At 44.4% G+C, this 27,645-nt stretch overlaps 1 protein-coding gene across 15 annotated transcripts in view; it reads right to left on the bottom strand.

Annotated features, from left to right (window-relative positions):
- LOC133168486 (serine/threonine-protein kinase DCLK1-like) overlaps nt 1–27,645 on the bottom strand; it is an 80,437-nt gene that overhangs the window by 5,029 nt on the left and 47,763 nt on the right. For 14 of the 15 annotated variants that reach the window (XM_061300088.1, XM_061300094.1, XM_061300095.1 and 11 more), the window contains 3 exons: nt 21,151–21,250; nt 19,954–20,055; nt 8,103–8,200 (listed from right to left, as the gene is read on the bottom strand). In XM_061300088.1, the coding sequence (XP_061156072.1) occupies nt 8,103–8,200; nt 19,954–20,055; nt 21,151–21,250 (300 nt within the window). The remainder of the gene's footprint in view (nt 1–8,102; nt 8,201–19,953; nt 20,056–21,150; nt 21,251–27,645) is intronic. The other variant, XM_061300087.1, reaches the window with a different exon arrangement.

Below are 27,645 nucleotides of genomic sequence, written 5' to 3'. Positions count from 1 at the left end.
CCTACGCGTGGCGACAGCTTCCTGGACCTGGTCTACTCTTCGCATAAAGGAGCTTTCAAAGCCGCCCCCTCCCCCTTTTGCCCGCATACAGACAAATGGTGAGAGCATCCAGACCGGTTCGAAAGCGGCTACGGGTGTGGCCTGAGGGTGCCTCTGATGCGCTTCGTGACTGCTTTGGCTCTACTGACTGGGACATGTTTAGGAGGGCTGCCACTTGCGACGATCGGACAGACATTGAGGAGTATACTGACTCTGTTTCCTTCTACATCAGGAAGTGCATTGATGATGTGACTCACTCAAAATCCATCGTCACTCGGGCTAACCGGAAGCCATGGCTGACGGGGGCTGTCTTCAGGCTGCTGTGAGCCAAAGCCTTTAGAGCGGGGGATGAGGCTGGCTTGAGAACTGCGAGGGCCGACCTGTTCCGGGGCATCAAAGAAGCAAAGAGGGCGTTCTCTTGCAAAATTACCGCCCACTTCAAGGACAGCAGGGACGCACGGAGCCTTTGGCAGGGCATTCAGACCATCACGGACTACAGGCCCGCACCGCAGAGCTGTGAAGGGGACGTCCGTCTGCTCAATGACCTTAACCGCTTCTTTGCTCGCTTCGACACTCAGAACAGCACTTGCCCGCTGAAGGCCACTCCCCCTTCACACGAGCTGCCCCTGTGCCTCTCCGCCGACAGCGTGAGGAGGGCGCTTGCCGCTATCAACATCCGTAAGGCGGCGGGCCCTGACAACATCCCGGGTTGTGCGCTGAAGGACTGCGCTGGTGAGCTGACGGATGTCTTCACGGACATCACTTCCCTGCAGCAGGCCATCGTCCCGTCGTGTTTCAAAGCTGCCACTATCGTACCTGTGCCGAAGAAACCCGCTCCGTCCTGCTTCAATGACTACCGCCCCGTGGCACTTACGCCCATCATCATGAAGTGCTTTGAGCGGCTTGTCTTGGAGCACATCCGATCCGTTCTCCCCCACACCATTGACCCCTTCCAGTTTTCGTACCGAGCCAAACGGTTCTCTGAGGATGCCATCTGCTCTGCCCTCCACTCAGCCCTCACCCACCTGGAGAGAAGGGACTCGTATGTGAGATTGCTGTTTGTGGACTTCAATTCTGCCTTCAACATTGTGCCAAAACACCTCATCAGCAAACTTGACACGCTGGGCCTCACTACCTGCCTCTGCAACTGGCTACTGGACTTCCTCTGTCAGAGGCCACAGGTGGTACGTGTTGGCGACAAAATCTCCGCCAGCATCACGCTGAGCACGGGGGCCCCCCAAGGCTGCGTGCTCAGTCCGCTGCTCTTCACCCTTCTGACGCACGACTGCACTGCAACCTACAGCGACAACCGCATAGTGAAGTTTGCTGACGACACGACTCTGGTGGGTCTCATCACCAAGGGAGACGAGACTCAATACAGGCTGGAGGTTGACCTTCTGACGACGTGGTGCAGGGACAACAACCTCCTGCTGAACGTCGACAAGACCAAGGAGATGCTCGGCCGGCAGGGAGCTCAACGAATGGCCGCAGTGGGCCAGCGTCCAGCCAGGACCCCAGCCCACGCGGAAGGAGCGGCCCACGTACAAACTGGTGTCCATCAGCAAGTTGCCCTGCAAATGAGCAAAATGGATTCGTGCCGCGGATAATGTAGAAAATCAAATTAAAGAGCGAACCTACGCTACCAGGGTTTTCAGGGCTACCAAAAGAAACGCATTTTCAGAATCAACTAGAATTTGCAATTTCTGGAGAAATTGCATGCGAAGGCGAAAAAGCTGAATAATTACTTAGGGAATGCTGCAGATAATGCAGTTGGAACGGGCTGAATCAGTCAAATAATGTAGGACTTAGAGAGGGAAAACTAAATTTTGTCAAATTTGACATGAATTTTAAAGTTCAAAATTTTGAATTTTTAGTAAGTGGGAAGCTGTGGAATAGGTAGGCATAAGATGCAGTTAAAAGTTGGAACGGTTGAATCAGTTGAAAAATTGAGAAATTAGAAGGGAAGAACAAAATTTGTGGCACTTCCGGTTTGTTTTGGGGAACTTCTGGTTCAATTGAGGCCACTTCCGGTTGATTTGGGGCAACTTCCGGTTGATTTGCGCCACTTCTGGTTTGCTTTGGGACACTTCCAGTTCAATGTGCATCACCTTTCGGATTATTTGGGGAACTTCTGGTTCAATCGAAGTCACTTTCGGTTTGTTTGGGGCACTTCCGGTTCACTTCCGGTCAAGTTAGGGGCACTTCTGGTTCACTTCCTGTTCATGTTGGGGCACTTCCTGTTGGTTTTGGGGCACTTCCGGTTCAGTTTGTGTTCATTCTGGGGTCACTCCAAGATGGCCGCCAGACTGTGGAAGTGGGAGTGAAGGGGTGAATTAGGTAAGTGTGGGGTGGTGGTGAAGGGTTTGAATAAAGTTAAAGTCCCAGTCAAATAATGAAGAAGATTGTTGTTGACTTCCGGAAGGGTCACACCCAACACCTGCCGCTGACCATCGACGGTGCTGTGGTGGCGAGAGTGAGCAGCGCCAGGTTCCTGGGGGTGCACATCAGTGAGGATCTCTCCTGGTCCACCAACACCGCGTCACTGGCGAAGAAGGCCCAGGGCCGTCTGTACTTCCTGCGGAAACTCAGGCAAGCGAGCGCTCCTCCAGTCGTCATGACTACATTTTACCGCGGCACCATTGAGAGCGTCCTCTCCAGCTGTATTGCTGTTTGGGGTGGTAGCTGCACTAACTACAACATGAAGGCCCTGCAGCGCATAGTGAACACGGCTGGTAAGATTATTAGTGCTTCACTCCCCTCCTTGAAATACATTTACACCTCCCATCTCACCCGTAAAGCAACCACGATTGTGAGTGATGTGAGTCACCCCGCTCACTCTTTGTTTTAGCTTCTGCCCTCTGGGAAGAGGTACAGGAGCCTGCGCTCCCGCACCACCAGACTCTCCAACAGCTGCATACTCCAGGCTGTTAGGATCCTGAACTCGCCCCCCCTTTCTGCGTAGCGTCCTGTACTTTGTGCTATGCTTACTGTCTGCTATACGCACACTGGCTCAGTTTTGCTCCTCTTATTTATTGGGTTATTTGTTTATTATTTATTCATCACTCATTTTATTTATTTATTATTTATTAGTTATTGTTTGGATTGGCTGGCAACCGGTTCAGGGTGTCCCCCGCCTACTGCCCAATGACGGCTGGGATAGGCTCCCGCGCGCCCGGGGGTCCCGTGTGGACTAAGCGGTTCAGAAAATGGATGGATGGATGATAGTTATTGTTTGTGCCTTCTTGTTTTTATTTTGTGTCGTCTACTTGTATGTTTATCGTGTACTGTGTCTCGTCACCGTGGGATGGAGGAAACGGAATTTCGGTTTCTTTGTGTCTTGACATATGAAGGGATTGACAATAAAGTGACTTTGAACTTTTTGAACTTTGAACTACGCATGGGCAAGAGGGGGCAACGCCCCCTCAAACAGATGTCCTGCCCCCTCGAATCAAACTTTTAGAAGTGAAAAATCCGCTGATAGAAACACACGTTAATCAGCCCCCTCTCTTCTCTCATGTCGGTGCAGTGTGTGTCCTCACACAGCCTGCTGTCAGGACTCCGCGGCCCTCCGTAAACATCTAATTACTGTGAGTATGCAAATGAGGCAAGACGCAGCCAGAGAGTGTCAAGTTACAGTTAGCGCGGTAGGAGTTGGAAGAAGCAGTAAAAACTCCACCAAACTCGTCGTAATGACCCGTGATATAACTAATGATTAACGACAACTCAAATAATAGTTAATATAACATTCATATTATATGTTCCCCCCCCCTGAGAGATTGCCACCTTATTGTGGTCAGGGGGTTCGCGTGCCTCAGTGACCCTAAGAGCAATACCAGCAGAAGCTTTAATCTTCAGGTGGGACACCCAAGCTGGACAGGTTTTAGTGTAGAGGCCTGACAGAGTGCAATCCACTTCTCCAGGTTGAGATCTGGACACACAGCTAACAACTGCCGTGAAGAAAACACTAACAGTGTTAAAAATGTGTTTAAAAAAACAAACAAAAAAAACCACATGCCCCCTTCACATTTCTGACTGCCCCCTCTTATGTGCATTCCTAGAACCGGCCCTGAACCATAATAGGTATCATAACAGTATTGGTTCGATAAACAACACTACGCTAAGAATGGCCAAGTAACCCTAATAGGTATGGTAACAGTACTGGTTCGATAAACAAGACAAATGTTCTCAAAATTCAATTCAAATGAATTCTTTAAATAAAGCTAATAACCCAACAAAGCCTGTTATGGAATAGTTCTGTATGATGCAATGACATAAGGTTAGTCATCTTCTTCAGACCTACTGGGAATAAAAGACTCCTTGACGGCATGTTGTCTTATGTAAGGCCTTTGTTTCCTTCTTGGGCAGGCAATTTGGGCGTAAAAGACGCTCTTCTTCTGCTCCTACTGCTCCTCATCTCTCCCGAGGCCGCATCATATCGCACATGCGGCCGCTGGCTTCCTACCACGGCCACTGTTGCCATGGAAACTACTGAGAGGCAGCTGAGGAGATGTCTTGAGTATGTTCAGGGATCTCAGGGGCTTGTCTCTTTGAAAGATGTCTGGCTGCAGTAAGAGGTGACGTCCCACTGAAGGAAAACAGGAAACGCTGACCTTGTTGACCGCAAAAAGGCCAACCTAAGCCCCCGAACCCGAGATAACGAGAGCCGATTGACGACGGCGTAACGTCAAAGGTCATATAAAAGGAGCCCGACTCAAAGTCTTTTCGACCGGGGTGGCGTCAATCCGTCGAGCGCCGTTCTCTTGCTCTCCTTGAAACGTTGTTGCTCTTTGTTTCGCTACTCAAACAAGACAAGTCGTTAAAGGATTGAAGCAATCAAGTGTGGTTTCTTTGATTTCTGTCTAGACCAGGGGTGTCCAAACTTTTGGCAAGGAGGGCCAGATTTAGTTCCGTGAAGGGGCCCGGGGGCCAATATTTTTCTCTTCTCTTCCCGGTATGCTAATCGGACGTCAAACGCTGCGCGTTCGCTTCTCTTCCCTGGGGGGTGCAAATCGGACGTCAAACGCAGCGCGTTCGCTTCTCTTCCTGGGATTGCTAATCGGACATCAAACGCTGCGCGTTCGCTTCTCTTCCCTGGGGGGTGTAATGGGACGTCAAACGCTTCGTGTGGCGGGCTCCATCTAGTGTGGAAACTGAGAAGTGCAACAGAGTTGAGCTCAAGCTTCTTGTGCGGGCCATATTCAATTGTTTTCAGAATTTGCTGCGGGCCAATAAAAACTGGACCGTGGGCCGCAGTTGGCCCGCGGGCCGTAGTTTGGACACCACTAGTCTAGACGGCAAACACGTGCCGTTGCACTCTCGTCGCAAACAATGGACGCCGGAAGAGAAACAAAGCAAAACATGCAAACGCCACCCAAGCCTGAGGAGACGACATGTCCTTTATCCCAAATACTACTCTGTGACATATGAGAAGATGTCCAGATCTAACGTGTGTGACAACGTCCATGTAATGAAACACAAAACAAAAAGGTGTGTCAATGAAAGGACATTTTAATGAGAACAAACAAATGGAAATGAAAGCCAGATGAAAAGTGACATGGCAAAAAAAAAAAAAAAAGAATGGAAAAGAGTACAAGATTGAACATGCAAATCTATTTGTTGGGAAATGGCCACTCGGCATCGTGCGCCTGCCAACATTCGGGACACAATGAATAAGTCATTGCAACAAGTAAATGCCATCACTGCGTTTGCTGTCAGATGAGCAGGAATGCCGCGGACTGATTGATGGCACTACCAACAAAAGCGCAAATGCTTTTTTGACAACCATATTTCCGGTCTACATAACTGAGTTAAACTATAAATCAGATGCCATAAATCAACCAGTCTACAGTTGTGTGGTGTGTTGCGATCAATACATGACACCTTTAAGGTGCAAGAAACAAACGACTTTTCAAATCTGGAATGATTTGATTCCAAGCCCAGTTCAAGTGGCACGTGGGGGGTTGCCATCAATCAATCCGGGTGCATGACTGCCTTTGGACACATTCTTCACCTCTCTCCCAATTTCAAATGAGTGGTTGTCTACCGGCAACTTCCTGTCTAGCCTTTTGCCACACGAGACAACACATGCGAGATGCATCTTGTGCACAATCAAAGAACCAAATAAACACAAGAGCTCATCTTGCCACGACATTGGCCACAAATACACACTCGTTAGTAAAGGGATCTGGCGCTGTGATTGACGACTACAAGAAAAACAGAAAAGAGAAGAATATTCATGGGTGTGCTGTGTGACGTCGCTCTAAGATGTAGTTGGCCTATGCTCGTCTTTGTCCGCATCCTGTTAACATAGAGCGTTGTTTAGTCACACGCGAATGACGATTGGCTAAAAGTTGAGATACTCAAACAGTCATCTTGTCTCATAAACGTACTAATACCAAATTGGTGCTGTATGCAAGATGATTGTACCTGTATCACTAAAGTTGTATTGTGTTTGTACCTGTATCACTAAAGTTGTATTGTGTTGTATCTAAGGGAAGCGCACATACAGTGGTACCTCTACTTACGAACGCATATACTTCGCACATCTCGAGATACAAACCGGAGCCTCATGATTTTTTTGCGTCTACTTATGAACCAATTTTCAACTTCCAAACTGACGCACCAGTCACTCCCCCTCATCTTGCCTTGTCTCTTTTGCTCTGCCATTCCCTGTTTGTCTCGGCGCGTTAACAGTGTCAAAACAGTATGTCTCCTAAGACTATCAATATGTAACTCGAAATCATAAAGGCGAAGGCATGCATTTCGAGCTTGCGACGGAGTACGGCCAGTGTTGTGCCAAAGTAGGTATCCCTTGCCGCAGGAGTGCACACGCATTGAGTAAAAGGCGGAAGTCGTTGCCGTGCACCAAACATGAAGAACACACGTTTGTGTTTGTCAATTTCCATCTTTAGAAGCTAGGTTCCTTTTCTTTTTCTCACTTGCGTTGTGCGCAAAGTGCATTCAATGACCACTCACACAGTCGGAAGACTCCTTAATTGCACCAAAAAGTAATGACGAGTACGTGAGCACATTGCAAGGAGTACATGGAAGCATACAAGAATTTATTAGCCTGAATTTTTCTGTGTCTTCTCAGAGGTATTTTTAGCAAGTGTTAAAAATTAGAACAGGTTTGCTCTTCCTCAAGAAAAGCTAGGAGGTCAAGAATAAAGTGCCATTTATTTTTGGTTTTAAAGGTTTGAAAAAGCAAAAATTAAACTGTTTAGGTTTTCCGTGTTTTACACAGAGTAATAGGGCAAAAGGTGTGACTTTTGGGATAGTTTGGCATGCATTATCAGGGCTCGAAGCTTATTTTTTGCCCAAGTTGCCCTCGGGCAAGTTGGAGAAAATTTTACTTGCCCGAAACAAAATTTTACTTGCCCGAATTTTTTTGGAGTGGATTTTTACTTGCCCGACACGGAAACAAGCTCTGCTGGTGCGCAGGCGCAGAAGAGACAGGGACGAGGGAGCATGCATTTAATTACGAAGCGCTTTGCCGTTATCAATGTATTGCAGACTTACACGAGAAACTAACCGCTCCCTAGAAAACAAAATGTCGGACCAGAAGCGGCAGAAGTTGCGAGAAATTATGCACAAAATCGTCTTTTTACAGCTTGAAAACATGGTATTATGGCAGGGCAAGTTCGGGCAAGTGAGGAAAAATTCTACTTGCCCGTCTGCCATCGCTACTTGCCCCGGGCAATCGGGCAATCGTTAGTTTCGAGCCCTGATTATTTGCTTTTCCATTGATTCCTATGCTTTGTAAAGCCATTGCTTCTACTTACAAACATTTCTTCTTACATGGAACCAATTACGTTCGTAAGTAGAGGTACCACTGTATATGTTGAAGACGTTATTGTGGGTAAATAAGTCACAGTTTCCTAAGCGTCTCTCTGCTTCCTGGCGACAACAGAAATTGAGCGCCTAATGTATGGCTGCACCATTGGTGTTCAAATAGTAGTTGCTCAAAGGGTCCTATTGTCCCATGTCTTTGTTTTGAATACACGGTTCACGGTGCGGGTTGGGTGTGGGGGTCGTAAGCGCGCGTGACCCAGCACTCCGCTTACCCACTGTTGTTGGACGAGGCTCACCGGGCTGGTCGAGGAGGGGCTGGGGGACTTGGCCGTCTGCGGCGTAGACAGCTGACTGACCGGCGTCCCGTTCACTGGAGAAAATGGAGCAAGAGTGTAACCAGGTGATTGTTTGTGCGACTTGAAGAGCTACAACATTAATGTGGCCACAAAGCGCAAGCCTTCCAAACGCTACAACTGGAAGCCGCCATCTATGTATGTCAATGCCAAACGCTGGCAGGAAACTAAAGCAAAACTTACATGTTTACACTTTTATGCTAGTAGGTATTAGCAATGTGCTGAGCGATAACGCATGTATGAGCGTCACACTGCGAATGGTACGAGTCGCACATCCCGTGAAGGCCATCTGATGAATATTGGCCAGTGGCTTCCTCCATGCCATCGTGCTCATGCCAGGAGCCCCACGCGACTTCATTAAAGACGAGCTAGTCTCGGGAAGACGGCGATCCAATTGACACCGCAAGAAGGCTTTCTGTACGTGTCCACAAAGACGGGGACGGCTTTTTGGCTCCGCCAGGTAACTATCGCAACCCAGGCTCCAAGCCTCGTCTCGCACCCTAATATGCCATCCGAACAGGTCTTGCAGCTTTCAAAAGGTCTCTTTTCAAATGCAGTTCACACCGCGAACCTTCATTGACAACCCAAATACAGACAAGCAAAGTTCGCAGAGCCACTTTGTTTTCACAGCCCAAGCCCAGCACTTAAAGCCAGCGTCGTCGAAACGCTAACCCAGACTCGAGAACTCAAGTCAGATTTGAAAGCGCATTTCTGTCTCGCGAGGCTGGCATCAATGGCAAAAAGGCAAAGCCCGCTAACGCTTGATGCTAACCTTGGATGGAGACCCTAACTGAGGCTTGCTAACGCTTATTATGCAGGCACCATCCGTACCTTTTCTCTTTCTGTCGGCCGTTATGTACATCAGTGGAGCGCACGCAGATAGAGATCGTATTCTTTTTATCCTTTTACCCAACCAGCTGCGATCACCCCAACTCTGTCTGCAAACTTCACCAGCGGCCGTCCAAAGCAGACTAAATTACACGTTGCACAAGGCGATCGTTTGATGACACAAGCTCTCCCCTTGAGGAAACCCGATCTCACACACGCGCACACACGTAGAGCGTTACACAACGCATCCGACTGTAAATATTGTCGCAGCTTAGCAGCAGAACCCGACGTTTCCGTATTTGTAGGGCGGCCTACCTTCTTCCCCCGGCATGACCGAGACGAAGAGCTCAGCGCGAGTGGACGAGGAAGAAGATGAGCACCGGCCTGGCTACTCAAGTATTGAATGGGACGACGGCAGCGGTGCTGTACTACACTGACGCCAAAAAGGAGCATGGGGGGGGGGGCTAATAATGGGCGGGGAAGGCAGGAAGGGGGAGCTGCATGCTCAGAGTACCGGTCCAGTAGGGATGGGCGATACCAATGATTTTGGATTCGATCCGATACCAAGTATTTCCTGCCCAAAATTACCCGATATCGATCCGATATCGACACCGGAAGTGTAATTTCCCGCCAAAAACCCCAATTTAAATGCAGTGGCATTCTTGCTCTTGGAGAGTCATCTATTGAATTTTGTAGAAAAAAGTATTACGTCATGTACATGAATTATTAACCTTTTTAGAAAAACATTAATGGAAGATGCATATTAATAGTATAACTTTAATTAAAAGGAGCTATTCTTTACTTTTTTCTTTCTCTCTCTGTTGTTGGGAATTTTTTTTGTCTTTTAGTATATTGTAAAAAGAGACATGGTACCAACAGAGATGCAGGGCTTAATCGTCATGAGCAGCAAAACTATCAATTTGTAAAGCCACTGGATACTTGCATTTAATATTGTAATACTTTAGTGTTGTTTATGGGAAGTGGAGTTACAAATAAAACGTATGGCGTTCGACCACAAATTGAAAATGGGAAAACTTTATTTATAAATGACTGACTAAAGCGCAGTAATTATTGCTTCAAATAGCACATCAACCACAAGTGCTTACGATTTTTGGTTAGCACCAGATACCTGGATATGTCTTGCCTTTCTGAAACGCTGCTTCTAAGGTACTTTGGTACCTTAGCCTCGGTGTGGCTGCAGGGTTTTCCGTCGCTGCCTTAGTGTCTGCGGCACGTTTCAACTGCAGCTCTTCATGAACCGTGGGGTGAATTTTACTTAAATGTTTTGTTAAGTTTGTGGTGTTGCCACAATATTTAATCGTTTTGTGACATATTTCACATCTTGCCTCGTTGTTATTAACTAAAGTATAATACCTCCAAACCAGACTTCTCTTACGTTCGGGCTGGCCCGCCGCCGTGGCCATGCTTGTTTGTGTTTGGATTGGAACGGGAGGCGGAGGAGGAGGGCTTGGCTTGGGAGAAAAGGGGGCGGGAGCAGAGCAGGACACGCCGGTGCAGCAGGCGGAAGGAAAAGTAGTGCTAGCATGAGTGCAAGTCGTCAAATTGGAGCAGAAAAAAATGAGGAGAAATATAATTACCGTTTTTTTCCGTGTATAGTGCGCAAAATTTAACTAATTTATTGTCCTAAAATCTGGGGTGCGCATTATACATGGGTACAAAAAAATTTTTAATTTTCTTTTTTTTTTTTTTTTTTTTTTAAGTCCCAATGATCGTCACACACGCAGGGAGGCAATGGGTCCCATTTTTATAGTCTTTGGTATGGTCTTAACTAGGCTGGATGTCATTTTTTTTGTTGGCGTTGATTTCTCCGACTGCCCGTAAACGCACCACCGCGCACGGGAAAGAGGCGGCTCTGTATGGGAGAGACGTTGAAGAGGAATAAAAACACCCTTGGAAACCAAAACTTGCCCCTCGTCGTGACTCGGAGCCGCAACAAATGTTTCGGATTTGTGTAGGGTACATTGTGAGACAGCAAACGAGCAGGTGATCGAGCAAGCCTTGTCTGATACGAGAGCATTGCGGTCGCATGGAGCGTGTTTGAAGTGAACAGCAGAGAAGAAAGGAACAAGGCAAAGTGTTGTGAAATAAAATATTACCTGTAATACGGATTTAAGTAGAGAACTGAACTCTCGCTCTTTATATAGCTGACGTGTCTTGCGCATCCGTTCTGCGCATCTGTAATGGCGGCCTCCGTATGATATCCGGTTTGCGTGTGTGCGCGTGTGCGTGTGTGCGAGAGCGAGAGAGAGAGAGAGAGAGAGCGCGAGAGAGAACGCTCAACCGTAGCGCGCCGCCGACCGCCCAACTGCACCGCGCTGGTCGCATTAGTGTGACAGAGCCGTCGCTGAAATTTAGAAGATATTTTTAAAGTCCTGATGTACTTTCTAAAATTTAAGTGGACCTCAGTGCGCACTGCGCAGGGAGCTTAATTTGGTGCAGCGCGCCGGGCGCTCACTGTCGCATTGCTTAAAGAGCGCCTTTGTGTTTTAGGATGAACAGCAGAGACCAAAGGAACAAGGCAAAGTGTTGTGAAATAAAATATTACCTGTAATACGCATTTTGTTATTTGCTGATTGAAACTGCTAATTAAACTGTGAATTGAAACTAATAGGAAGAAAACAACTCTCGCTCTTTATATAGCTGACGTGTCTTGCGCATCCGTTCTGTGCATTTTATTTCACAACACTTTGCCTTGTTCCTTTCTTCTCTGCTGTTCACTTCAAACACGCTCCATGCGACCGCAATGCTCTCGTATCAGACAAGGCTTGCTCGATCACCTGCTCGTTTGCTGTCTCACAATGTACCCTACACAAATCCGAAACATTTGTTGCGGCTCCGAGTCACGACGAGGGGCAAGTTTTGGTTTCCAAGGGTGTTTTTATTCCTCTTCAACGTCTCTCCCATACAGAGCCGCCTCTTTCCCGTGCGCGGTGGTGCGTTTACGGGCAGTCGGAGAAATCAACGCCAACAAAAAAAATTACATCCAGCCTAGTTAAGACCATACCAAAGACTATAAAAATGGGACCCATTGCCTCCCTGCGTGTGTGACAATCATTGGGACTTAAAAAAAAAAAAAAAAAAAAATTAAATTTTTTTTTAAAAAAATTCATAAAAATTGGGTGCGTATTATACATGGGTACAAGCTTTTTTCCAGCATCAGCATGCCATTTTTAGGGGTGCGTACTATACATGGGGGCGCACTATACACGGAAAAAAACGGTAAATAATTTTAAGTATCAATATTTTAGCTAGGTAGATCGATACTAAAAATTGAGCAGCCTGGATCGATATATCGATATTTTGGTATCAATCCGCCCATCCCTACCGTCCAGGGAAGAGCGCGAGCGAGGGAAGGAGGGAGCTTCGACAAGAATGGGGAATTATGTCCATTGTCAAAACAAAAATAGGAGCAAGTTACTCATATAATTTACGTGTGCTCAGGAAATATGTTGAAAACCCAAATGGAGAGCCTTGATCCAGGCTCGAAAGCCTCATTTAGCAGCAGGGCTTTTTATCACCAAAAGGACGCACTGACAACAATGTCAGTGGCAATTATAATTGTACTGTAAATCAATCAAACAAGACGAGATGATTTGCGGTTGCAATGCAAGGTACAACTCAACGTCGGAATACGAGCCATTACTGCCCCCTGGAGCGCCGGAGTAGAATTGAAAGATTTTTTTACTCACACGTTACGAGAATGTTGTCGTTTGCGTGAATGCGGCACCGAGCGAGTGTCAGTACAGGCAAAACAAACCAAGTGGAGCTTGATGGGAAAGCAGTTCCAGGAATGACGTATTCGTCACATTTGACCACATTAGTAGCGCACTGGCAAAAACAGTCATGAGTGTAGTAATAGGCGGGGTAGGAACCGTTGTGAGGGTTGTATGTTGCTGGGGGGAAAGACAATAAAGTATGTTCCGTCTTGACTTGAACGAGCGTCTGTCCCGTCTCTGCCTTAAGGATTTCTATGTGCCTCTTAAACAATAGAACATGGTGTCAGAAGTGGGATACAAAAGTGTCGAAGCGAAGAGACTACTGGACTAGAGTAAGTCCCAAGCAAGACAGGACGTTGAAAGTGGAAAAAGTAACTTCAGTCCGCTAGCACGGCTAGGCAGGAGCTGACGCTAAGGGAGACGAGGAAGAAAACAACGAGGCAAGTAATGCCACCGGAAAAATTCACGTTCAAGGCAGAAGACTGGCCCAAATGGATAAAACGCTTTGAGAGGTTTCGCATCGTATCAGGTTTGGAAACTCAAGCGGAGGAGAACCAAGTGAATGCACTAATCTACAGTATGGGAGAAGAGGCGGAGGACATTTTGGTTTCCCTACACCTCACCCCAGAACAAATGAGTGAGTACTACAGAGTCACGCAGAGACTGGATGCTCACTTTGTAGCTCGGAGAAATATAATTTTTGAAAGAGCTAAGTTTAATCAGCGGCAGCAAGAGATGGGCGAGTTGGCAGACAGCTTTATCACCGCGCTTCATTGTTTAGCTGAACACTGTGGATATGGACAACTACACGATGAGATGGTCAGAGATAGGCTTGTAGTTGGACTTCGAGACAAGCGTTTATCAGAACTGTTGCAACTGGATCCAGAGCTTACATTAGAAAAAGCAGTTACAAAGGCCAAACAGAGTGAAATGGTCAAGAAACAACAAGAAATGCTGAAAACGAACTTCAAGGGAGACGTCGTTAATACTCAACTTGATAGTGTACGCATTCAACCACAAGGGGGCGCCAGACCCAAACAAAACAAAATGCAGCTGAAACCAGGATTTTCCACCAAAGCCAAACCATGCACAAGATGTGGAGACACAAAAGGTCACGCTTGTCAGCAATGACAGAAGAAGCCTCATGCAATAATTGCAAAAAGAAGGGACATTTTGCTAGAATGTGCAGGTTCAAGAAAATGTACGAGGTCAATCTAGAAAGATTAGAGGATTTTTCTTCAGAGGATATTTCATTTTTGGGTTCAGTGGCTTGTGAATCTTCAGATCCGTGGATGACAGAAATAGAAATGGACAAGTCTAACGCTGTGTTTAAAATTGACACAGGCGCAGATGTGACAGCAGTTCCAGCTGGCATGTATGTAAAAGGACAATTCAATGAACTAAAGCAAACCAGAAAAGTGCTGATGGGGCCAGGCAGGTCGCAGTTAAAGGTTAAAGGCAAGTTTTCGGCGACTCTCAAAAGAAAAGACAAAAGCATAATGGAGGACATTTATGTGGTTGAAGGACTAAGTACAGCTTTACTGAGCAGACAAGCAGCCACTGCATTACAGCTAGTGGCTAGGCTTGATACAGCTATTTTGGACAATAAAGAGACAATCAAGCAGGAATTTCCGGAGCTATTCACAGGGCTTGGAATTATGAAAGGAGAATACCATATTGTACTTAAACCGGAAGCACAACCATTCTCCATCTCAACTCCACGACGCATTTCTATCCCTTTACTGCCAAAGGTTAAAGAGGAACTTTCTCGTATGCGCAACAAGGAGTCATCTCCAAGGTGGAGCAGCCTACAGAATGATGTGCACCTATGGAGGTGGTTCCCAAGCCCGCACGTGAACGAGTGAGAATATGTTCAGACCTCACTCAACTAAATTAGTCTGTTTTGAGAGAAAGGCACCAGCTACCTTCAGTTGAAAACACGCTTGGACAGCTTTCAGGTGCCAAGGTATTTTCAAAACTAGATGCCAATGCAGGTTTCTGGCAGATTCCTCTTTCAAAAGACTCATCACTGCTCACAACCTTTATCACTCCTTTCGGTCGCTATTGCTACAATCGACTGTGCTTTGGACTATCTTTAGCACCAGAATACTTTCAGAAACGCATGCAGCAAATCCTAGAAGGCCTGGAGGGAGTAGTGTGTCAGATGGATGACGTCCTCATCTGGGGAGTGGATCAGAAAGAGCACGACAATAGACTAAGGCAGTGCTTCTCAATTATTTTCTGTTACGCCCCCCCTAGCAAGAAGAAAACTATTCGCGCCCCCCCCCCTCCCCACCGTGACTATCCTAACTTGTCTTGTAAGTCGTAAAATGTTGCACTGTCGCAAACGTCACAGAAGTAACAATGACAGCGCCACTGCCCCCTGCTGTGAAAATTCGCAATTGCACTTTATTCTAGTACTGCCAAAAAAAAAAGCCTGTTCCCTAGGGTCACACGCGCCCCCCCAGGTATAGCACCCACTATTTGAGAAGCACTGGACTAAGGGAAGCTCTCACATGTCTACGGGACGCGGGCGTGACATTTAATGATAAGTGTGAATTTTCAAAGACTAAAATCAAGTTCCTAGGTCAGATCATTCAGGCAACTGGAGTTAGCCCCGACCCAGAGAAATTAAATGCAGTAAAATCCATGAAGGAACCAACCAACATTTCCGAGGTGAGAAGATTTCTGGGAATGGCAAATCACCTGGGAAAGTTTTTGCCACACTTAGCAGAAAAGACACATCCACTCAGAGATCTGTTAAGAAAAACAAACATGTGGTCATGGGGACCTCAGCAGATTCAGGCTTTTGAAAGCATAAAAATAGACTTGACAACACCTCCTGGGCTGGCATTGTATGATCTTTCAGCTGATACCCTAGTCTCAGCAGATTCATCTTCTTATGGACTGGGTGCTGTATTGTTACAGAAAACTAGCAGTATGGACTGGAAACCAGTGGCATATGCATCACGCGCATTGAGCACCACGGAGCAGCGCTACACGCAAATTGAGAAGGAAGCGCTAGCCACAACGTGGGCATGTGAGAGGTTTGCAGAGTTTTTGATTGGAAAGGACTTTCACATTCAAACTGACCACAAACCTCTAGTCCCTCTACTAGGCGCGAGAAATCTGGACGAACTACCTCCACGTATACGCCTGAAAATGCGTTTCATGAGATTTTCATTCACCATATCCCATGTGGCTGGCAAAGAAATCGCAACAGCTGATGTTCTATCAAGAGCACCGGTGACGTCTTCGGAGGAAAGACTACGTGAGGAAGAGATCAACCTCTACGCCGACACCGTAGTAGACAGCCTCCCTGCAACTGAGAAGAGACTCAAAGAGATTCAGTCTCATCAGGACAAAGATGACATTTTGCAGCAGCTTAAGCAGTTCTGTGTAAGTGGTTGGCCAGACAAGTTTTCGATTGAAAATACTTTTATGCCATATTTCCCTTTTGCAGGTGAACTGACTGTTCAGAATGGGTTGTTGTTATTAGGCTGTAGGCTGGTCATTCCAAAAACACTTAGAGATGACATGCTAAACAAACTCCACGAAGGTCACTTAGGAATTACTAAGTGCAGAGAACGTGCTAAACAATCTGTGTGGTGGCCAGGTCTTAGCAAAGATTTAAAGCAACTCATTGAGAAGTGTGACGCATGTGCCCGTGAGCGAGTTAACAACAGAGAGACAATGTTAGGAACTGAGTTTCCTTCAAGACCATGGTGTACAGTAGGGGTAGATTTGTTTCAGTTCGGTAAAAACCAGTATCTTGCGGTTGTAGATTACTTTTCAAGGTTTTGTGAGGTAGCCAAGCTTTTGTGTACAACTTCGGACGCTGTAATTGCCCACTGTAAATCTATTTTTGCTCGACATGGTATACCTGAGGTTGTACGCTCAGATAATGGTCCGCAATTTGCATCTGAAGAGTTCAAAAGGTTTGCACGGATGTGGGGGTTTTCACATGTCACATCCAGTCCACATTTCCCACAGAGTAATGAGGAGGTGGAGCGGGCAATAAGGACTGTCAAAAGTCTACTAAAAAAATCCAGTGATCCCTACTTAGCTTTAATGGCTTACCGTGCCGCACCTTTAGCAAATGGTTGTAGTCCAACTGAACTGCTAATGGGGCGTAAAATACGTACTACTGTTCCGGTCATTCCCTCTCAGCTCGATCCAAAAGGAGCGGATTTGGAAAATGTGAAGAGGAAGGAGCAGAGCTACAGACAAAAACAAAAACTGAATTTTGACAAACGACATAGAGCTCACACATTGCCTGCCTTACAACCTGGAGACCATGTGTGGGTCAAGGACATGCAACAGAGAGGTACTGTAGTGTCCACAGCGAACACACCAAGGTCCTACATCGTAGAAACATCTGGGGGAAATCTCCGGAGAGACAGGTATCATCTCTTACGCACACCTGTGGCTCCAGAACCACACATCACTGTCCCTGATATGGGGGAAAGCAACCCTACAGGGACTCTGAAAGGACCGGTCTCTCCTGTTGTACTCTCTGGTTCACCAGAATCTGAGAGACGCTATCCTTCTCGCATCAGGAAGACCCCAGAGTACCTTAAAGACTATGTTACTTGAGTTCACAGCTTTTTGGGGCGGAATAATCCCCATATTCAACTTCAGGGTCTGGGCTGTCAGATTTGGTAATACCAATTATTTAATAGTTAAGTTTTTGCCACTGGGTTCATATATTGGGATGGTATTGAGTTGTAAAACATATAACCTTTTTCAGCTAGTTGTTGAGGAAATAATCTGTTGTACTAATTTTCTACACAAAGATTATTTCTAGGGGTGTAAATCGCGGGTTTTGTCACGATACGATATAATATCGATACAAAGAACTACGATAAGATATTTGCCGATATCTTAAAGCCTGCTGCGATTCATTCACGATCTATCGCGATATAGTGCTCTACGATCGATTTTTTTTTTTAATAAAAAATATAGAACAATATCCTGATTTATAACAATTCATACGCAAAATCAACAAGGTACTGCAAACTCTTTATTTAGGAAATTACAAGAGTATTGCAGTATACAAAGTGCTTATTTTAACACTGAACTTTGATGTCGTGTTTTTTCTTTAAATATGCGGCGAGATTTGTGCTCCCTGAATATTTGATCACCGCATGGCAGGATTTACAAACTGCACGTGTCTTGTCCGTTGAGCCATATTTTCTTTGGAATCCAAAGTGCTTCCAAACGAATGACTTGAAGCCTAAAGGGGAGCAAATTTCTTCGTCTTTTTGGACACTAGCCATAGCACCAGCCCAGGAGCCGCGTACTAGTTGTCGACTCCCCTTTCACATGCGTGCTCTGCTCACAACACAACACGCGCAGTGCGCTCCCGGAAAGAGGAAGCAAGCAACAATGAACTGGATTTCAAAATAAAGTCGCGTCTAATGTCCGAGGTCAAACACGGCGATATAAATCGATGTTTACGTTTAGCATCGATGGCAATAAATCGTAGAGCATTATATCGATTAATCGATGTGTACCGATGTATCGTTACACCCCTAATTATTTCCCATTGAGAAAGGGGGATGTAGTAATAGGCGGGGTAGGAACCGTTGTGAGGGTTGTATGTTGCTGGGGGGAAAGACAATAAAGTATGTTCCGTCTTGACTTGAACGAGCGTCTGTCCCGTCTCTGGCTTAAGGGTTTCTATGTACCTCTTAAACAATAGAACAATGAGAACATCAACGGCAGGAGCACCAGGAACACAAGGCAGCGGCAGCAGCAGGAGGAGGAGGAGGAAGTAGGGGCTTAAATCGCGGGTTTTGTCACGATACGATATAATATTGATATAAAGAACTACGATACGATATTTGCCGATATCTTAAAGCCTGCTGCGATTCATTCACGACATATCGCGATATAGTGCTCTACGATCGATTTTTTTTTTTTTAATAAAAAATATAGAACAATATCCTGATTTATAACAATTCATACGCAAAATCAACAAGGTACTGCAAACTCTTTATTTAGGAAATTACAAGAGTATTGTAGTATACAAATTGCTTACTTTGACACTGAACTTTGATGTCGTGTTTTTTCTTTAAATGTGCGGCGAGATTTGTGCTCCCTGAATATTTGATCACCGCATGGCAGGATTTACAAACTGCACGTGTCTTGTCCGTTGAGCCATCTTTTCTTTGGAATCCAAAGTGCTTCCACACGAATGACTTGAAGCCTAAAGGGGAGCAAATTTCTTCGTCTTTTTGGACACTAGCCATAGCACCAGCCCAGGAGCCGCGCACTAGTTGTCGCCTCCCTTTCACGTGCGTGCTCTGCTCACAACAACGCCGGGCGCACTGCTCCCGGAAAGAGGAAGCAAGCAACAATGAACTGGATTCCAAACTAAAGTCGCGTCTAATGTCCAAGGTCAAACACGGCGATATAAATCGATGTTTACCTTTAGAATCGATGCCAATAAATCGTAGAGCATTATATCGATTAATCGATGTGTATCGATGTATCGTTACACCCCTAGGAGGAAGGGTTAGAAGGAAGGTTTCCCAGAAATGACTCAAGCTTTGCGACTCAAATGCGCGCGCACTTTGAATATGGAGAGGCAGCGTGCTTGCCAACACTGTTCAGGAAATGCAAACAACCGCGCTAGTCTGCCGTTGTCGTGCCGTAATGGTCATCAGCACGTGTCTATTTGATGACATCGTGGCTGACTTCTGTTTCACAAAAGCGTCCAATGCAGGGGTGTCCAAGCTTTTGCAAGGAGGGCCAGATTTAGTAACGTGAAGGGGCCCGGATGCCAAACGCTGCATGTTCGCTTCTCTTCCGGGGGTGTGGGGGTGGGGGGGGTTGCTAATGGGACGTCAAACGCTTTGTGTGGCGGGCTCCATCTAGTGTTGAAACTGAGAAGTGTAACAGAGTTGAGCTCAAGCTTCTTGTGCGGGCCATATTCAATTATGTTTTCAGAATTTGCTGCGGGCCAATAAAAACTGCCCGCGGGCCGTAGTTTGGACACCCATGTTTCCTTGTTTCCCCAAAATATTGCAGTGCGCATGTACATCACTGCCACCATTCATTCATTCATTCTTTCAGCGCGATGCAAAGACAACTAACATTTGGCCGAATTGCAATGCAAGAAAGACATGGAATCTTTTTGGAAAGCGTTCTGATCATTTGTTTCTAACAATAATTGCGTTTGAATGTCTTGGTTTTCTTACCAGACGCGGGTGACTTGCCGTGCTGGATCTGGATCAAAGCCTTGGGGGAACTTCGAATGGAGGACATCTTGCTGTAGCTCATCGGCCGCATGACGCGCCACTCTGCCACAGAACCAGTTGAGAATGCAAAAGGACTTTTATTACAGCAGCGGAGGACAGAGAGACACACACACACTCGCCTGTCGCACACAAAATGGAGCGCGGGCTAATTCCAGTGTAAAAGAAAACTGGAGCGGTGATTGTGATTCCCCAAGTGTGGTGATAGGGGCCCTTTGCCTCCCTCTAGTGGTACGTGCAATAATGACCAATCATGAGAGTGAGCGCGTGCGTGCGTTCGTTCGTTTAGACCAGGGGTCACCAACTCCGGTCCTCAAGGGAGCCAATCCAGCCTGTTTTAGGTGCAGCCCTACAACAACACACCGGATTCAAATAATCAGGATCGCTATCAGCCTTAATAGAACTTGCTGATGAGGTGATCATTTGAATCAGGTGTGTTGTTGTAGGGCTGCACCTAAAACAGGCTGGATTGGCGCCCTTGAGGTCCGAAGTTGGTGACCCCTGGTTTAGACTCTAATTCATCATCTTCCCTTTTTCCTCTAAAGTTTAGAGGAAAAAGGGAAGATGATGAACCGCGCTGTTTGCGCTGTCAAAGCACTGGCAGCACGACAAGGAGGCAAAGCACACTGAAAACGAAGATTCGCGTTTGGACACAACATCCTGCACAGGCAAATTTTCTCAAGATATTCTTGACAAGAATAAAAGTTTCATTATGTACAACGTTAGGCGCAAAACATGACCAAGGCACATTCTAAATTCATATTCTTTCAAGTTTTTTTCCATTTGCGATTCAAGTTAAACTAAATATATATTATTAATATAGACATGAAATTTTCCCTGATAGTCCAGTGGTTAGAATGAATTTCACCGCCCTGGGTTCACTTCCCGGTCAGGGAACCATATGCAGCCATAGGGGGCACATGTCAGTGTCTCCCCTGTGCCAATCCCAAGCCCAGGTAAATGCAGAGGGTTGCTTCAGGAAGGTCATTCGGCGTAAAAACTGTGCCAAACACTTCTCATGCGAATCATCTGGATAAAAACGGGTGTTTCGCTGTGGCGACCCCTTCAGGGAAAAGCCGAAAGGAGCCACAATTTAAACATATTTATATATAAATAAATATTGCAAGAGAAAAATCTCACCCGTCTCATCCAGCATCAGGTCATCTTGGAAACGCAGCTTTTCGGGGCCGCATGCCACAAACACGTCCTCGTCGCCAAAAAAGTCTTGCAGGCGTGTCACCTGCGAGGAGAGGCACCTTTACCTAAATATACACCGTAAAACAAAATCTCAATATGAACTAGAATTTTGCAATTTCTGGAGAAATTGCGTGTGAAGGCGAAATGTATGAATAACTTCTTCGGGGAATGCTGCCGAACGATGTTGAAACGTGTTGAATTACTTGAGAAATGTAGAATATTTGGAGAATTTGTGGCGAATTTCAAAATAAAAGATGTGAAGTTTTTGGTAAGTGGGAAGTTGTGGAGTAGGTCGAAAAATGATGAACAGTTGAAAGTTGGAATGGGTTGAATCGGTTGAAAAATGTAGAAATGAGAAGGGAAAAGGGAATTGGGTGTGAATTTCAAAATAAAAGATGTGAAGTTTTTGGTGAGTGGGAAGTTGTGGAATAGGTAGAAAAATGATGAACAGTTGAAAGTTGGAATGGGTTGAATCGGTTGAAAAATGTAGAAATGAGAAGGGAAAAGGGAATTGGGTGTGAATTTCAAAATAAAAGATGTGAAGTTTTTGGTAAGTGGGAAGTTGTGGAATAGGTCAAAAAATGATGAACAGTTGAAAGTTGGAATGGGTTGAATCGGTTGAAAAATGTAGAAATGAGAAGGGAAAAGGGAATTGAGTGTGAATTTCAAAATAAAAGATGTGAAGTTTTTGGTAAGTGGGAAGTTGTGGAATAGGTAGAAAAATGATGAACAGTTGAAAGTTGGAATGGGTTGAATCGGTTGAAAAATGTAGAAATGAGAAGGGAAAAGGGAATTGGGTGTGAATTTCAAAATAAAAGATGTGAAGTTTTTGGTAAGTGGGAAGTTGTGGAATAGGTAGAAAAATGATGAACAGTTGAAAGTTGGAATGGGTTGAATCGGTTGAAAAATGTAGAAATGAGAAGGGAAAAAGGAATTGGGTGTGAATTTCAAAATAAAAGATGTGAAGTATTTGGGAAGTTGTGGAATAGGTAGAAAAATGATGAACAGTTGAAAGTTGGAATGGGTTGAATCGGTTGAAAAATGTAGAAATTAGAGTACAAAAACGGAATTTGAGAGAATTTTGGTTGAATTTCAAAATAAAAGATGTGAAGTTTTTGGTAAGTGGGAAGTTGTGGAATAGGTAGAAAAATGATGAACAGTTGAAAGTTGGAATGGGTTGAATCGGTTGAAAAATGTAGAAATGAGAAGGGAAAAGGAAATTGGGTGTGAATTTCAAAATAAAAGATGTGAAGTTTTTGGTAAGTGGGAAGTTGTGGAATAGGTAGTAAAATGATGAACAGTTGAAAGTTGGAATGGGTTGAATCGGTTGAAAAATGTAGAAATGAGAAGGGAAAAGGAATTGGGTGTGAATTTCAAAATAAAAGATGTGAAGCTTTTGGTAAGTGGGAAGTTGTGGAATCGGTAGAAAAATAATGAACAGTTGAAAGTTGGAATGGGTTGAATCGGTTGAAAAATGTAGAAATTAGAGTAGAAAAACGAAATTTTAGAGAATTTTGGTTGAATTTCAAAATAAAAGAGGTGAAGTTTTTGGTAAGTGGGACGTTGTGGAATAGGTAGGCAAAAGATGAACAGTTGAAAGTTGGAACGAGTTGAATCGGTTGAAAAATGTAGAAGTTAGAGCTGAAAAACGAAATTTTGTGAAAATTTGTCGGAATTTTTAACGTGAAAACGTGACATTTTCGAATTTGGGAATTTTGGGAATGTCGAGAATCCTTCCGAATGTGATTAGAATGTGCTGAATGATGTGAATTTCAAATTGGAACGACGTAAATGTGAAATGTCGAATGTGCCATTGAGAATGAATGGGGAAAAATTTGTCGGAATTTGGGGAATTTTGCGGAAACGGAAAATTTTCGGAACGAGAAAAATGGAAGCGCTCATCGCGTGAATATTTGGAATACGTGAAAAGTGGAATGGAGTGAATCGGATGAATTATGCGGAAGATGAAACTGGACAAAAAAGTGTGGAGAATAAAAGAGAACTAGAATTTTGCAATTTCTGGAGAAATTGCGTGTGAAGGCGAAATGTATGAATAACTTTTTCGGGGAATGCTGCCGAACGATGTTGAAACGTGTTGAATTACTTGAGAAATGTAGAATATTTGGAGAATTTGTGGTGAATTTCAAAATGAAAGTTTGGAATATTTGTTAAGTGGGAAGTTGTGGAATAGGTAGGCAAAAGATGAACAGTTGAAAGTTGGAATGGGTTGAATCGGTTGAAAAATGTAGAAATTAGAGTAGAAAAACGAAATTTTGGAGAATTTGGTTGAATTTCAAATTTGGAATTTTTGGTAAATGGGAAGTTGTGGAATAGGTAGGCAAAAGATGTACAGTTGAAAGTTGGAACGGGTTGAATCAGTTAAAAAATGTAGAAGTTAGAGCAAATGTTGAATCCCCACAGAGAATGAATGGGAAAATAAAAAAGCAATCGCGCCAAAATCTTTCTAAATTTGGAACAAAACCAAAAAAAACGGCCTCAAGAGGTTCACTTTTGGGGTAAAAATGTTGAAACGAGTTAAATCGGACATAAAACGAAAAAGTTAGCGCAAATGTAGCTATTTGGGGCACTTAGTGTTGAAATAAGGTCACTTCCGGTTTGATTCGGGTCATTTCCGGTCGAATTTGTGTCACTTCCGGTTTATTTGGGTCACTTCCGGTTTAAAACAGGTCACTTCCGGTTTAGCTGAGGTCACTTCCGGTTTATTTGGGGTCATTTCCGGTCTAAAAAGGTCACTTCCGGTTCATTTGGGGTCATTTCCGGTTTGATTTGGGGTCACTTCCGGTTTACCAGAGGTCACTTCCGGTCTATTTGGGGTCACTTCCGGTCTATTTGGGGTCACTTCCGGTTTATTTGGGTCACTTCCGGTTTAATTTGGGCCACTTCCGGTTCGTCTGTGGTCACTTCCGGTTTATTAGGGGTCATTTCCGGTCTAAAAGTGTCACTTCCGGTACATTTGGGGTCACTTCCGGTTTGATTTGGGGTCACTTCCGGTTTATCAGAGGTAACTTCCGGTCTATTTGGGGTCACTTCCGGTCTATTTGGGGTCACTTCCGGTTTATTTGGTTCACTTCCGGTTTAATTTGGGTCACTTCCGGTTCGTCTGAGGTCACTTCCGGTTTATTAGGGGTCATTTCCGGTCTAAAAAGGTCACTTCCGGTACATTTGGGGTCGCTTCCGGTTTGATTTGGGGTCACTTCCGGTTTACCTGAGGTCACTTCCGGTCTATTTGGGGTCACTTTCGGTTTGATTTGGGGCACTTCCGGTTCATTTTGGGTTCATTGGGGGCACTTGAGGGTCAATCCAAGATGGCCGCCACACTGGAATTGGGGGTCAAGGGTTGAATTGTGTAAGCATAGTGGAAGTGGGGGTGAATGGGAGTGAATGTGGGAAGCATAAGGTGAATGCATTTGGAATGGGTTGAATCGGTCGAAAAATGTAGAAATTAGAGTAGAAAAACGAAATTTTAGAGAATTTTGGTTGAATTTCAAATTTGAGAATTTGGAATTTTTGGTAAGTGGGAAGTTGTGGAATAGGTAGGCAAAAGATGAACAGTTGAAAGTTGGAATGGGTTGAATCGGTTGAAAAATGTAGAAATTAGAGTGGAATAACGGAATTTGAGAGAATTTTGGTTGAATTTCAAATTTGAAAATTTGGAATTTTTGGTAAGTGGGAAGTTGTGGAATAGGTAGGCAAAAGATGAACAGTTGAAAGTTGGAATGGGTTGAATCGGTTGAAAAATGTAGAAGTTAGAGGTGAAACACGAAATTTTGTGAAATGTCGAATGTGCCATTAAGAATGGATGGGGAAAAATTTGTCGGAATTTTGGGAATTTTGCGGAATCGGAAAATTTTCGGAATGAGAAAAATACAAGCGCTCATGTCGTGAATATTTGGAATACGTGAAAAGTGGAATGGAGTGAATCGGATGAATTATGTGGAAGATGAAACGGGACAAAAAAGTGGCGGGAATAAAATAGAATAACTAGAATTTTGCAATTTCTGGAGAAATTGCGTGTGAAGGCGAAATGTATGAATAACTTTTTCGGGGAATGCTGCCGAACGATGTTGAAACGTGTTGAATTACTTGAGAAATGTAGAATATTTGGAGAATTTGTGGTGAATTTCAAATTTGAAAGTTTGGAATTTTTGGTAAGTGGGAAGTTGTGGAATAGGTAGGCAAAAGATGAACAGTTGAAAGTTGGAATGGGTTGAATCGGTTGAAAAATGTAGAAATTAGAGTAGAAAAACGAAATTTTGGAGAATTTGGTTGAATTTCGAATTTGGAATTTTTGGTAAGTGGGAAGTTGTGGAATAGGTAGGCAAAAGATGTACAGTTGAAAGTTGGAACGAGTTGAATCAGTTAAAAAATGTAGAAGTTAGAGCAAATGTTGAATCCCCATAGAGAATGAATGGGAAAATAAAAAAAAGCAATTGCGCCAAAATCTTTCTAAATTTGGAACAAAAAAAAAAAACGGCCTCAGGAGGTTCACTTTTGGGGTAAAAATGTCGAAACGGGTTAAATCAGACAAAAAACGAAAAAGTTAGCGCAAATGTAGCTATTTGGGCCACTCAGTGTTGAAATAAGGTCACTTCCGGTTTGATTCGGGTCACTTCCGGTCTAGTTTGGGTCACTTCCGGTTTATTTGGGTCACTTCCGGTTTAAAACAGGTCACTTCCGGTTTAGCTGAGGTCACTTCCGGTTTATTTGGGGTCATTTCCGGTCTAAATAGGTCACTTCCGGTTCATTTGGGGTCACTTCCGGTTTGATTTGGGGTCACTTCCGGTTTACCAGAGGTCACTTCCGGTCTATTTGGGGTCACTTCCGGTTTATTTGGGTCACTTCCGGTTTAATTTGGGTCACTTCCGGTTTAATTTGGGTCACTTCCGGTTCGTCTGAGGTCACTTCCGGTTTATTAGGGGTCATTTCCGGTCTAAAATGGTCACTTCCGGTACATTTGGGGTCACTTCCGGTTTGATTTGGGGTCACTTCCGGTTTACCTGAGGTCACCTCCGGTCTATTTGGGGTCACTTTCGGTTTGATTTGGGGCACTTCCGGTTCATTCTGGGTTCATTGGTGGCACTTCAGGGTCATCCAAGATGGCCGCCACACTGGAATTGGGGGTCAAGGGTTGAATTGTGTAAGCATAGTGGAAGTGGGGGTGAATGGGAGTGAATGTGGGAAGCATAGTGGAAGTGGGGGTGAATGGGAGTGAATGTGGTAAGCATAAGGTGAATAAGGGGAATAAATGTGGAACGGGTTGAATCGGTCGAAAAATGTAGAAATTAGAGTAGAAAAACGAAATTTTAGAGAATTTTGGTTGAATTTCAAATTTGAGAATTTGGAATTTTTGGTAAGTGGGAAGTTGTGGAATAGGTAGGCAAAAGATGAACAGTTGAAAGTTGGAACGGGTTGAATCGGTTGAAAAATGTAGAAATTAGAGTGGAATAACGGAATTTGAGAGAATTTTGGTTGAATTTCAAATTTGAAAATTTGGAACTTTTGGTAAGTGGGAAGTTGTGGAATAGGTAGGCAAAAGATGAACAGTTGAAAGTTGGAACGGGTTGAATCGGTTGAAAAATGTAGAAATTAGAGTGGAATAACGGAATTTGAGAGAATTTCGGTTGAATTTCAAATTTGAAAATTTGGAATTTTTGGTAAGTGGGAAGTTGTGGAATAGGTAGGCAAAAGATGAACAGTTGAAAGTTGGAATGGGTTGAATCGGTTGAAAAATGTAGAAGTTAGAGGTGAAAAACGAAATTTTGTGAAATGTCGAATGTGCCATTAAGAATGGATGGGGAAAAATTTGTCGGAATTTTGGGAATTTTGCGGAATCGGAAAATTTTCGGAATGAGAAAAATACAAGCACCCCTTTCCTGAATATTTGGAATACGTGAAAAGTGGAATGGAGTGAATCGGATGAATTATGTGAAAGATGAAACGGGACAAAAAAGTGAGGAGAATAAAATAGAAGAATAATAATAACTAGAATTTTGCAATTTCTGGAGAAATTGCGTGTGAAGGCGAAATGTATGAATAACTTTTTCGGGGAATGCTGCCGAACGATGTTGAAACGTGTTGAATTACTTGAGAAATGTAGAATATTTGGAGAATTTGTGGTGAATTTCAAAATTGAAAGTTTGGAATATTTGGTAAGTGGGAAGTTGTGGAATAGGTAGGCAAAAGATGAACAGTTGAAAGTTGGAATGGGTTGAATCGGTTGAAAAATGTAGAAATTAGAGTAGAAAAACGAAATTTTGGAGAATTTGGTTGAATTTCGAATTTGGAATTTTTGGTAAGTGGGAAGTTGTGGAATAGGTAGGCAAAAGATGTACAGTTGAAAGTTGGAACGGGTTGAATCAGTTAAAAAATGTAGAAGTTAGAGCAAATGTTGAATCCCCATAGAGAATGAATGGGAAA

Source organism: Syngnathus typhle, linkage group LG15, assembly GCF_033458585.1.
Source record: "Syngnathus typhle isolate RoL2023-S1 ecotype Sweden linkage group LG15, RoL_Styp_1.0, whole genome shotgun sequence".
Lineage (NCBI taxonomy): Eukaryota > Metazoa > Chordata > Actinopteri > Syngnathiformes > Syngnathidae > Syngnathus > Syngnathus typhle.
This window is presented reverse-complemented; position numbering and strand designations above follow the sequence as displayed.